This window comes from Rasamsonia byssochlamydoides, assembly GCF_041956645.1.
Source record: "Rasamsonia byssochlamydoides strain NRRL 3658 unplaced genomic scaffold VTN77scaffold_21, whole genome shotgun sequence".
Lineage (NCBI taxonomy): Eukaryota > Fungi > Ascomycota > Eurotiomycetes > Eurotiales > Trichocomaceae > Rasamsonia > Rasamsonia byssochlamydoides.
In genome coordinates this window covers 327,279-339,467 of record NW_027192404.1, presented here as the reverse complement: position 1 = coordinate 339,467, position 12,189 = coordinate 327,279, and the positions used below count along the sequence as shown (strand labels likewise).

The window sequence follows — 12,189 nt, the reverse complement described above, 5'->3', positions numbered from 1 at the left end:
TTTTTTTCTTTTATAAAAACTCGGAGGATGTGATTGATTGGTGCATGGTTTTTTGTAAGGACTGGAGTTGATACACTCGTGACTTTTTTTTTTGCGGGTTTAAAAAAACATGACCAGGGGATACCTGCTTTTTGCAATGATGTATATTTATATAGATAAATATATACCTATACCTACTTCACTACAAGGCTAGATAGAGTAGAAGGAGAATAGGTAATGTACATGTACAATGCCTATAGTAGACCGGTTTTCCGTTTTCCGTTTTCCGTTTTCCGTTTTTTTTTCTTTTTCTTTCTTTCTTTTCTGTCTGTCTGCGATGGATATTTCGATATTCCTTTTTTTTTTCACGACAATCTCTTTCCCATCTAGTTAATACCTCTAGTTAACAGGTATACCTCATCTTTGTGGTTTGTAAACACATCAAGTAAAGTTATAGTAGCAAACAAACATCAGCCAACAACCATTAGATTTATTATATCTTTTCTTTCAATATCATCCTGTGTGTACAGTATAACAAACAGATCAGAACCAGGTAGATGGGCAAAAAAAAAACAAAAACAAAAAAAAAATCAACCGTTGTTCTTGTCGACGAAGACAATTAAATGATTGAATTTTGACTAGACTAAACTCCTAGTATGACAGAGAAACGACAATGATTAGAGAAATATCAAGAAGATGAGAAAGAAAACAGGCTGATTTTAATTAAGCCCAAAAAAAAACCATGGTGGCCGATCAGGTTTCCATCTCCTTCCTTTTTCTCGGGTGTTTTGCTTGGTTTACGGCATAGGTGAGAGATCACTTCTACCTAGGACTCCTAGGCGCTGACAGTTCTCGGTGGTTACGAACCACAATGAATAATATATCATACCTATAACAATACCTAGGTATATGGTATATAAGTTAATGGGAAAACGGCCAGCGATTTATTGATTCATCACACATGATTCATTCACTAATGAATCTCCACAGTACACCAAATATATATATATATATATATATATCCAAGTCAAGGACAGTCAAGATATCAAACACTGAAATGTACTGACTGAAACCATATTTCGGTGAGTGGATAGAGCCCCCTCTTCCTTTTTTTTGTATGTATGCCTCAGCGATCATGCGATCATGGAATCAATCAATCATCTAATCAATCATCGGAGTCAGATTCCGACTTGGGCTCGAGGCCGGACTCGCTTTCGTTTTCGCTTTCGCTTTCGTTTTCGCTTTCGCTTTCGCTTTCGCTTTCACTTTCGCTTTCGTCATCGTCGTCGTCACTGTCATCGGTACTATCACTAGTATCACTCTCGTCTTCACTGCTACTACTACTATCATCATTGTCGTCATCATCATCGTTTCTTATTCCTTTCCCTCCTGCTTCGCTTCCTCCCTTGCTTTTGATATCTGCCACGCGGGCACTGATTCCTCCATTCTCGGACTCGCTCTCGCTCTTTATTTCGGGCGATGATGAGTCGCGAGTCTGTGCGCGAGGTTGATTCTTGCTGGTCGAGTTGTGAGATTTGGTCCTTGTGACAGCCTTCGGACGGGCCTGTCCGTTGGGCTTGCGCCGCGTGGTGGCAGCCTCTGACTCGGACGAAGATGAAGACGAGGACTCAGATTCGGATTCGGATTCGGATTCGGATTCGGATCCTGATCCTGATTCTGATTCTTCACTACTATCTTCATCGTCATCGTCACTGTCTTGCTCACGCTTGACCGTCGTGCTTTTGTTGCCTTTGCTGGTAATCCGTGAGTTTCCTCTCTCGTCTTCACTTTCACTCGATGTTTCTTCGGAGGACGATTCTGTCGATGATGAGTCTGAAGAACTAGACGAACGAGCTCGTTCAATAACAGTGCCTTTACTGGCCTTGCTATCTTTCTTATTTACAGAACTCGGCATTTTACGCTGCTGAGATGATGGCCCCTTTGGGGTTGTGGTTGGTTTGGACGTGGCTTTCTTGGTTGGAGGTGAAGTGTCGCTGGACTCATCAGAGGAATCGGTCTCACTTTCATCGTATTCTTCATCACTTGAATCGTCATCTCTGTCCTCCTGATAGGTTCTCTTTTTGTCTGCCGACTTTCGACGACCAGGTGATATATTAGTAGACCCTCTCCGAGACTCGGAGTCAGGCGCATCCGTAGAAGCAGTTCCATCGGTTGCAACCTTCCTGGATCCGCCATTGATGCTCGGAGTCTCATGACTTTGGTCCCTGTCGGTCGAGGGTGCCGAAGTCGTTTTTCGCGTCGAGTCGGATGCAGCCTTCGCACTCGACGAACTTGGGCTGCCAGAGATTGCTGCGCTATCGTCTGCATCGTCGCTATCATCATCCGAAGACACCACGTATCGTGGAGTTTTTGGCTGACGCCCCGACCGCCGCCGCCCTTCTGATTCGGATCGCCTTTCCTTCTTGGATTTTTCCTGCAACATTCTGTGTTCATAGACAGCGTCGGGGTTTCCATTTGCTCGCATTTTCATCACATGCCGTTTGATTTTGCGCCATTTATCCGCACACTGTTGTCGCGATCGAGTGTTCTTAATGTAATCGCTCACGGTGCCCCAACCTATATTGCTCTCGTCCATCTCGTAAATGTCTCTTCCGACATCTTGCCCAGCTGCGACGAGAGCATCTCTCACAATGTTCAAGACATCCAGAAGCTGCCGGATTTCTTCCTCGGACCATGGCCCTCTCCTCATCGTGTCCCGGTGTTCGACTCGATTTTTCCAACGTTGGACTACATCATCCTGTGTCCGACCAAGCTCCTTCGCGATCAGGGCCCATTTGGGCCCGTGGATGCTATGAAGCTCCGCGAGTTCGTCATCCTGCTCGGGAGACCATTGATGTGGTTTTACGGTCGACGCCTGGAAATGGCGGCGCATGAACCTGTACACCGACCGTCGATCTCGATTGGGAAGAAGTTCGTATATATTCCGCCAGAATTCTTCCTTGGTGATAATTGAAGGGTGGCAAGGAAATTCATCGCTCCTGTCCCGACGGGAGTGCTGGACCATCCGGTCGAATGTTTCGGCGGAGAGACCGTTTGTATTGCAGAAGTCGACCTTGTAGTGCTCCAGTGTTTGGACTTCTTCAGGGCTGAAAAAACCAGTGAGGTTCTTATTGATTCGGGAGACGTGACCTCGCTTAGTAACGGGTCGTCCATTCGGCTGAGAACTCGGCTGGGAACTTGACTCTTTCGACTGCTCGCGTGCGGGAGCCGGAGTATCTCCAGGCGTACGGGACTCGGGGCGAGGCTCGGCTGCTTTCTTCGCTGACTTTGAGTGCGACTTTGACTTGGTCGGAGATTTTGGAGGCGGGGTGGATGCGCGCTCGGAATCGGATGTGACCTTATGAGGGACTTGGACCTCGATTGTAACGGCCGGAGGAGGATGGTCCTCCACATTGTTGTGTTCCTTCTTCTTCTTCTTCTTCTTCTCCTTCTCCTTCTGCTTATGCTTTTCTTTCTCTCGCTTCTTTTCTTTCTCCAGCTTCTCTTCTTTCTCCGGCTTTTTCTCTTTCTCCAGCTTCTTCCCTTGCTCTAGCTTCTTTTCTTTCTCAGTTCGCTTTCGCTTCGCTGGTGGAGTCTCCGTCTGCTCATCGCTGGAGCTCTGCGACAATGGCGGTGGTATCCGACGGCGATCATCGTGGTCAGGCGACGGGGTCCTTTTGCGCTTGGAGTTCCGTGGAATCGCATCGCGAGGATTGTCCACGGGTTTCCTAGTAAGCTTATCGTCGTCGCGATTGGTCGAGTCTGTACAATCCATTCAAACTTGTTAGAGGGACTATTTCCAATCGCATATGTTTAGAGGGTAGGCAGAGAAGAAAAGAAGAAGCAGCACGTACAAGAGCGCTCTGCGGGCTCGGAAGGTTCCTCGACCTGTTGTGAGGATGCCTGACCCATTTTGGCCACTAAATGAGTTCGATCCAGGCAGGTAATATCGCTATAAACGGAGGCATGCAGACATCTGCATCACCTCTCATATGAGAGGTGGAGTCTGGATGATTGGCAATGCAAGAAATAAAAGTAGTTGATGATTGACCGAAGCGACGCGAAGCGTGTTTTGACGGGCAGCCATTTAGTCAGTCGATTGATCCACCCGCAAACTTAATTCAACTATTGGCGACATGTGACGGTCTGACAGGACTCTCAACCACACCTCTTGCAGTATAGAATTCTCTTATTCCTCGATGTCTCTCTTCCATTATCTTAGCGAATTACGCTTTTACAAGTTCCTGTTTGTTTATCGCTACTGTTGTTGCTAATTAAAAAAAATAATAACTGCTCGCAAGAAGGGAATCCAGTGCTCGGATGAAAAAAAAAAAAGGGAGATTCCTATGTAACTGAGTAGATTATGCTCTTTCCTGGCCCAAGTCATTTAATAAAAGAGACACTTCAGCGAGTCGGAAGAACATTAAACATCAATCTTCATTTCTCGTAGGATCTTTGATACTAACTTCCTTTGCTCGTTTGGGTCTAGATTGCGTTCATCTATTTCCCTCAAGCAACGCCCGATAGCTATCGTAGCTTTGACAGCGACCTCTCCGCTGTCGGAACAGTCGACCCAGACCTTGCCGTTTCTCCCTACTGCTATTTCAAAGCCCCCCTTACTCTCCAGTTTCTTTCCAAGCTCGTCGAGGATAACCACCCCTGCAGCACCATCTGCAGAGGATGAGCCCGCTTTCATCAGCCTGGCGGCCAAACCTGTTGAGACATCGAATAGCATGCCCCCCGTTAACGGCCCCAAGCCTCCAGGCTCAGCCTTGCCGGTCGCAGGATTGACGCACGTCAGCTCGATTTCGGTTCCAGCGCCAACACCCACGGAGAGAACGCGCGCATAGACTAGATCACCCTGCTTGAGCATCGGTCTTGTCTTCTTCGTCGCGCTCTCGAAAGCAAGATGCCCCAGTAAAGCATGAGGTGTATGTGGGGTTATGATGCAGTGGAAGTAATCCTGGCTGGAGTGATGGATCTGGGCGATTACCAAATCGTTGGGAGTGGGAATGTAGCGACGATTCGGGAATGACAGGACAGAGATCGTATTTCGTTTCTGATCGGTGGACAATAGGCCGGCATGAGTTGCGGCGATGGCGTGGGCAGAAGGCGAAATCTTCGATTGAGGGTCCTGCTGCTGATATAGCAAGCGCAGCCCTGGTCCAATTCTCAGGGGAGCCGACGTGGTCGAGGGGAGCACATCGGAGGGGACATGGTCTCCCGGAAGCAGGATGGAAGGAGTTGTCATGGCCCAGTGCTTTTCTGGGAAACTCGGCGACAATGTCTCAATAAATCAGAGCAACCATCGCAGCATGAACGCGGGCTCCCACACTTCGTGAGGGCGTGGAAGAGAGGCAACACGTCCACGCTGGATTAGGTTGAGGAAAAGCGGGCAAACTTTTGGAGCGATCAGCGCGATCCTCCTTATCGATAACGACACGTGATTTTGAGCTTAATCTATTTCGGACAGACGTCCACAACCAATCCTCAACCTCAACACTGTAAACGATAGATAGATATGGTTCCATCTTCCTCGATATGAGAGCAGTCAATAAGTAAATAGCCGTGTAATAAATGATGATTGGAATTAACGTCCGCCAGACGATGCTGCCAGTGACACTGTCATCCAATGACTTACTACCCTCCAGTCAATAATAGTTACACAGCCAGAATATTCACCCTATAGGAGAACATCTTTCTTTCTATTTCCTGTTCCCTTTCAATTGACAACAGATTGAACTCACTGTGGAACAATCCTAAGGAGAATAAAGATCGATCGCACCAGCCACAGCGGGCCTTATCGATAAGATTGGACGAGCCACTGGCGCCTTCCCGCTTTCACCAAAAACTACAAAACTTTTTCCGAAAGGCTAACTAACGCCTTGCGACTGAACTCGACCCATCCCGCTTTTTTCTTTCTTTCTTTCCCTTTTTTGTTTCCTGGAAATATCACACCAGCTTGAATTTTTCTTAGACTGCTGCAGTGTTCTCTACGAGTTTTAAAATCGACTTTGTCGATATGAGTGACGGGACAAACGGCGCAGCCGCCGATGCTGCAGAGCGGGTCGCCATAGGTATCTCCTTTGGCAATTCTTACAGCTCTATCGCCTTCACTGGACCTGTGAGTCTTACCCTTCGTATATGAGCAGCGCATGCTTCTTGTTTTGCTGGATTCTTAACATTAATTGGTTGCGAAATAGGATGGCAAGGCCGAAGTGATTGCCAATGAAGAAGGAGGTGGGTAAAATCAACACCTATAGGTCATTGCAGGGGCTCATGGTCAATTCTAGATCGCCAAATTCCATCGATCCTATCCTACGTCGAGGGGGAGGAATTTCATGGTACTCAGGCTAAGGCGCAACTCATCCGGAACCCCAAGAACACTGTGGCGTACTTCAGGGATTATCTGGGAAAAGAGTAAATACCCTTGAAACCATGGAGATCTCATACTAGGACAATAAGAGGCTGATCAGGCGTATAGTTTCAAGTCTATAGACCCGACGCCTTGTCACCAGTCTGCGCATCCGCAACAGAGCGATTCGACGGTGGCTTTCTCCATCCATGATACGACAGATGAAAACCCCAGCACTGTCACCGTCTCTGAGATCACAACCCGCCATCTCCGCCGCTTGAAGCAGTCTGCTTCCGATTTCTTGGGGAAAACGGTCAGCGCGGCAGTCATCACGGTTCCCACCAACTTCTCTGATGCGCAACGCGAGGCTCTGGTGGCGGCGGCCAAAGATGCTGATATTGAGGTGCTGCAGCTCATCCATGAGCCCGTGGCTGCTTTGTTGGCCTACGATGCGAGACCCGGGGCGGTCATCACGGACAAACTGGTCGTTGTAGCGGACCTAGGAGGGACGAGATCCGATGTTGCTGTCGTCGCATCCCGTGGAGGAATGTACACGATCTTGGCCACTGTTCACGATTACGAGCTAGGAGGAGCAAACCTGGACCAGGTCGTTATCGACTACTTTGCTAAGGAATTCATCAAGAAGCACCAAACGGATCCACGACAGGACGCCCGTGGGCTGGCGAAATTGAAATTGGAAGGCGAGGCCACCAAGAAGGCCCTAAGCCTTAGCACCAACGCTACGTTGAGTATCGAGAGTCTTGTCAACGGAATTGATTTTGGCTCGACGATCAACCGAACCCGATACGAGCTTCTCGCTGGCAAGGTGTTCTCTCAGTTCACTGGCTTGATTGAACAGGCTGTTAAGAAGGCGGGTCTTGATGTTTTGGATATTGATGAGGTTTGGCTCCATATGTTCACCTGTTTATGAAAGAAACCACTAACAGGAGTACCCCGTCAAGGTCATTCTGTCGGGTGGTACTTCTCACACGCCCAAGATTGCTCGTCTTCTCCAGAACATCTTCCCGGAGAAAACCACGATACTCGCCCCTTCGACATCGGCAACCGCCATTAACCCCTCGGATCTGGCCGCCAGAGGTGCTGCCTACCAGGCGTCCCTGATCCAGGAATTTGACAAAGAGGACATCAAACAATCTATCGACCCCATTGTTACCGTCACTCCACACATCAGCAATACCATCGGCGTCCAGCTCGTGTCGACCGATGAGTCTGAGGAATCAGGCGCCATCTTCCGCCCCTTGGTCCACGCAGAAACTGCTCTCCCTGCTCGACGCATTGCTCAGTATGCGGTTCCCAAGGATGGAGGAGACATTCTCGTTCGTGTCTGTGAAGGCGCCCGTGAAATCAAGGTCACTAAGCCTGAACCAAAGCCAAAAGAAGAGAAGGATGCCGATGCCGATGCCGATGAGGACGAGGACGAGGACTTCGATTCTGAGGAGGAAGAAGAGGAAATCCGCGAAGTCGTTTGGAAGGTGACGAAGCCCATTGCCGAGATTGCTCTCAAAGATGTCAAGGCGGGCGGTAAGGTTGAGGTCATGATCAACATCAACTCGGATTTGGGAATGCAGATCACGGCAAGAGAGGTTGGCGCCAAGGGCGGTGTCAGAGTTGCTGTTGAGGCTCCCAAGGCCACCGAGAATGGCTCGGCATAGAGCATTTTCTTTTGAGTATTTCTGATGCCATAGAGGAGAATTTCTTTCTCATAGATCTCCTTGTCTGACATCCTTATATCAATTTTTCCTATCCTCCCATTCTCATTTCTCCGTCTTCTTCGAGCCAGCCACTACAGACTTTGTTACTTTGTCACGCAATTTACGACTTGGGTTTTTTTTTATGTTCCTTATGCTCACCCCACACATTGGTTTATTTTTCTCCGTTGGCTGGGACGGGACCTCTTGACCTCGGAAAAGAAAGAAAAGAAAAGAAAGAGTCCCATCTCAGTTCAGAACATGAAAAAAAATAAATAGATAGATGTGCCATGGGATGATTGTATGTATTTAAATGCATTGGTTGTGAATAGAGGGAGCGAGAAAGAGAGAGAGGTTTTAGAGGCTTTGTTCGAACAATTTACAGGAGAAATATACATAAGCAATGAATAAATGCAATACAAGCTAGGTCGGGGTTAGGTTCGCTTTCAGTTATTATTAGTTGGTAGAAGTAGAGAGTGTGGGGTTCGTAGATGATATAGATTAGATTTGATTAACTGACTAACTACCCTTCCCTGGCTTTGAAAGGGCTATAGTAATTACTTACAAACATTAAGATAAATACACTATGGGGGGGAGAAAAAAATTTTTCCCCCCGACAAAAAAAAGGTGGTGGTGGTCATAACAAGTAATGGTAAGTAGTGGTGAAAAAAAAAAGATCAGTCCGCTGACTGACGTACATCAGGGGCATTTACTAAGGTATCTTCTTCATTAAGCAAGGGAATGGGGTAATTGGTAGAGTAGAAACATACATATCACATGCTCGTAAAGTCATAAGAGAGGGACAATGGGTAAGATGGGAAATCATATGGTATACCACGTAACAGCCACGAGGAGGAGAGGAACGTGAGAAATGGTCATAAGGACGGAGATAGATAGATGCGAGTAGGACAGGGTCGACCTGTTTGCAAAGCGCAGGGTTTGAAGGTTGCAGAAGGAGTTGACGCGTCAAATAGAAATAGCGAAAAGACCTTCAGCAGGATATCTTAAGCACATGACCGAAAGAGGAACGCACGAATTAGGTGGAGATTCAATCAAGGTTCCCTTCGACTGACTGTGATTCTCCCTATGAATGGGGGACGTCTAGGCGTACTCCTTCCGGCCATTCGCATTCGCAGTACTTCCGATGGATCTGGCGCTAGCTGATCGCTTAGGGGCAAAGAATCCGCGTCGTCTCTCCTCTCGACCACTGTATCCAGCGTCGCTTCGACCAGTTATGCCACCAATGCAGTAGAGGAAGGCAGAGAGTGTCAGGAGAAAGACGGCAGTCCACATGAAGCCAAAGGCCTTTGGGCCCAGCTTGGCGTGCTGACCATTGGAGTTGAAGTGATCGCGACCCTGCACATAACACGCACTGAAAAGAATGTTAGAGAAGAATCGGGCAAAATAAGAAATCTGGCATTTCTGAAGACATACGTCATGAGGCAAGTAGTAATGACCTGGAAGACCCATGCAAGCCAGGACATCGAGGCAGACAAGTAGCTCCCAATCCGGGTGCAGGGGGCCAGTAGACCGAGGAAAAGTGCACACACCGCAAAGAATAGCGCGATGATCTCGAATGGGAACATGAAACGGGACATGTACCAGTAATGGCTCGTCCTGTAGTACCGTTAGTAACTTGCTAGCCACGTGTTTGTGCTCGACAGGTCTGAATTCTGGCCAATTCGTGGAAATCTCTAGAGGAAAAATTGAGAAATGTAAGACTTACCCGATAAACTGGTGAGGAATGTTTACAGTTGTATTAAAATTGCGAGAGTCCGGGGGGTCAAAGGGAAACGTGGGGTGAGACGTGCCGCAATGGCTCTTGCCATGGTTGTCTACACGGCAGACATTCCAGAATGTCCATCTCGACACAGCTGAGGCGCCTAGAATATTTGAGGTGTTCACCTGAAGGAAGTAGATCTCGTTCAATGGTCTGTGGTTGTTTGCGCCGCCAAGGAACGTCAGAAACATCAGCAGAATGGCTCCTGCCGTGAAGAATAGGGCCAATAACCCGAAAATCGGCCCTGAGAAAAAAAACAAGATAGTTAGTAATTGGACAATAATAACGTTCGATAAAATTAAAGGGGATCGTACTGCCTGCTGCCATGGCCATTAGCTCACTGGGAGGACAGCGAATCGGTTCTACCGCAGGTCGTGTGCAGATACAACGCCCACTGTCAAGAGCGGCGGCAGACAGAGAACACCTCGGGAAAGGCGAGATATGACCTATCGACGGGTTCAATTAACCACGACCCTGGGGAAGGGAGTACAACTGGAGTTCAAACGAAGAACCTGACGGCTGGGAATTTTCGGAGCGATATAAGAGGCAACAACAGAACCCAGGGTTTGTGCAGCGTTTCCCCAAGATTGCCATTTGCGGAAGCAGAGTCCTACGTCATGTTTGCACCGAGCTCTAATCCGTTCTGGGCTTAGGCCCAACCTTTTAGGCATTAAGATTAAAAGAACGCTAGTCTGTTTCGAGACTAGAATAGATCGCCAAGCTTCGATCGCTCATGTTCATTGGCAGCTGATTCTCACCTGGGGACACGAGTCGTGACCTCAATCAGATGCGCGTCGGTCATGACGTTGTCGATTTAGTGTCTAGCTGCCCAAGACCTCACCGCAAGATCTCTAGAGGCTCACTGCACGATCGAGAGCTCCACCGGATTCACTTTAGGCTGCGATCTTCCCCTCATTGATCGGAGCCGCCGCGGCAGGCAGTCTTCGGCCTTAGTGTGAAGATTCGCGGTACCGCCCCTTCGTGCTCCATGTCTTCTCTAGAAGCTTGATGTGGACCAATAAGGTGTGGGAACTGTGATAAAAATCAGCGGGTGTTATCATTCCGCAGCGCGGAACTGCGCGAAAAGTCGAAGACAAATGGCGACTTGGGCATATCCCCCGCTGCCACCGGAGCAGTTGAAACAGGAGGAGGAAAACGCCCTGGTAGGTGTGCTCTCTGTGGTTATTGAAAGTAATCTTAGGAACACATTGGTTGAGCTTAGACATGGCTCTTTTTGCTGACAACTATATCTGCAGTCGAAAGAGCTTGAATGGCTCTTGGCCTCCTTCCAAAAATCTCTCGCCTCGTTGAGGGAGGGTCTCCAGGAATGCGCTGAACTGCTAGCTCCCAAAGAACCGGGTTCGACTCTGGTGCTCTCGTCATTGCGTTCTGAGAGTGTCAAGGGGTTTGTCACGAGAGTGGGAACGAGGATTGTTAAAGGAGTACGTTTCTCTCCGTGCATAAGCAGATAGAATCGGCCATACCAACGACTACATTGCTTTGGTTTTTTTTTTCGTCCACGATTTCTCCTGAAACTCCCCTTGACGGCTTTATTTGAATCCGGTCCACTCACTGATCGATACCATTAATACAGGACATCCAGCTTCGACTCAGCTCTCTTCCTCCGCCTCGTGGTGCGGCCAGCACCCGCCTCTGCTTATCTAACATACCAGGAGCCCCGGAATTTGTGTTGAATCAACTTGCTGCTGTGCGCGATCTTGTAAACCAGAGCTTGGACGTGGTTGATGTCAGCACCTGGACCGGTGATCCGCTGAACGCGAATTTTATATCCGGTCAACTGCGACTTCTATATGAGAATATCGCGGAAGCGAGGTCCACTTTAAAGGGGGACGCGGATACCTCGAGGGGTCAGTGGTGGGAGAGCAGTGCAGACGATAATGTATGTGAGCTGTTCCATTGAGTATTGCGTGGAACCTGCCTATGCTAAAAAGTTCCAAAAAAAGGTCTTCGATCCTCCTTTGCCGCCTTATCTCTCATTCCACCTTGCAGTTGCTGATGCAGCTCTTGTCTTACACTTAAGAACCCTCGAACCAACCTCTCCTTCTCAGACGCCAACGGCTTTTGCGTCAGATATCTCCTTGACCGGTTTCTCGTTACGGGAAAGACTCTTTGGACCCCGACATCGGCCCCATGATGAGGCAGGGGAAGTCTTCACCTGGCGTGGGGAGGAGGTCAAAGTGAAAGAAAAGATTCGGGTCGACAGCCAAGATCCGAGTCTGATTGCTGTAATGGCCAAACTGACCGCTCTGGAACATGAAGTCATGAAGTGTATGGCATCTCTAAAGGTCGTCATGGGAGACGATGATACAGAAAGCGATGCGTAGTCTCATACAAAAGTTGTGATT

At 48.4% G+C, this 12,189-nt stretch overlaps 5 protein-coding genes across 5 annotated transcripts; 2 read left to right on the top strand and 3 right to left on the bottom strand.

Annotated features, from left to right (window-relative positions):
* Positions 1-1,144: 1,144 nt before the first annotated feature.
* VTN77DRAFT_3127 (uncharacterized protein) lies at positions 1,145-3,891 on the bottom strand (the record flags this gene model as incomplete). Its single annotated transcript, XM_069419043.1, has 2 exons — positions 1,145-3,741; positions 3,834-3,891. The coding sequence occupies 2 exons, from the start codon at positions 3,889-3,891 to the stop codon at positions 1,145-1,147; spliced, it is 2,655 nt and encodes an 884-aa protein (XP_069278927.1).
* Positions 3,892-4,402: 511 nt separating this feature from the next.
* VTN77DRAFT_3126 (uncharacterized protein) lies at positions 4,403-5,230 on the bottom strand (the record flags this gene model as incomplete). The annotated part of the gene is made up of 1 exon (XM_069419042.1): positions 4,403-5,230. One exon carries the CDS (start codon positions 5,228-5,230, stop codon positions 4,403-4,405), a length of 828 nt encoding a protein of 275 aa, XP_069278926.1.
* Positions 5,231-6,001: 771 nt separating this feature from the next.
* Positions 6,002-8,007, top strand: VTN77DRAFT_3125 (uncharacterized protein; the record flags this gene model as incomplete). The annotated part of the gene is made up of 5 exons (XM_069419041.1): positions 6,002-6,103; positions 6,183-6,219; positions 6,273-6,399; positions 6,464-7,235; positions 7,297-8,007. 5 exons carry the CDS (start codon positions 6,002-6,004, stop codon positions 8,005-8,007), a joined length of 1,749 nt encoding a protein of 582 aa, XP_069278925.1.
* Positions 8,008-9,144: 1,137 nt separating this feature from the next.
* On the bottom strand, positions 9,145-10,150 carry VTN77DRAFT_3124 (uncharacterized protein; the record flags this gene model as incomplete). Its single annotated transcript, XM_069419040.1, has 4 exons — positions 9,145-9,415; positions 9,478-9,660; positions 9,770-10,067; positions 10,138-10,150. The coding sequence occupies 4 exons, from the start codon at positions 10,148-10,150 to the stop codon at positions 9,145-9,147; spliced, it is 765 nt and encodes a 254-aa protein (XP_069278924.1).
* A 770-nt stretch (positions 10,151-10,920) lies between these two features.
* On the top strand, positions 10,921-12,168 carry VTN77DRAFT_3123 (uncharacterized protein; the record flags this gene model as incomplete). The annotated part of the gene is made up of 4 exons (XM_069419039.1): positions 10,921-10,986; positions 11,080-11,265; positions 11,418-11,723; positions 11,788-12,168. The coding sequence occupies 4 exons, from the start codon at positions 10,921-10,923 to the stop codon at positions 12,166-12,168; spliced, it is 939 nt and encodes a 312-aa protein (XP_069278923.1).
* Positions 12,169-12,189: the final 21 nt, after the last annotated feature.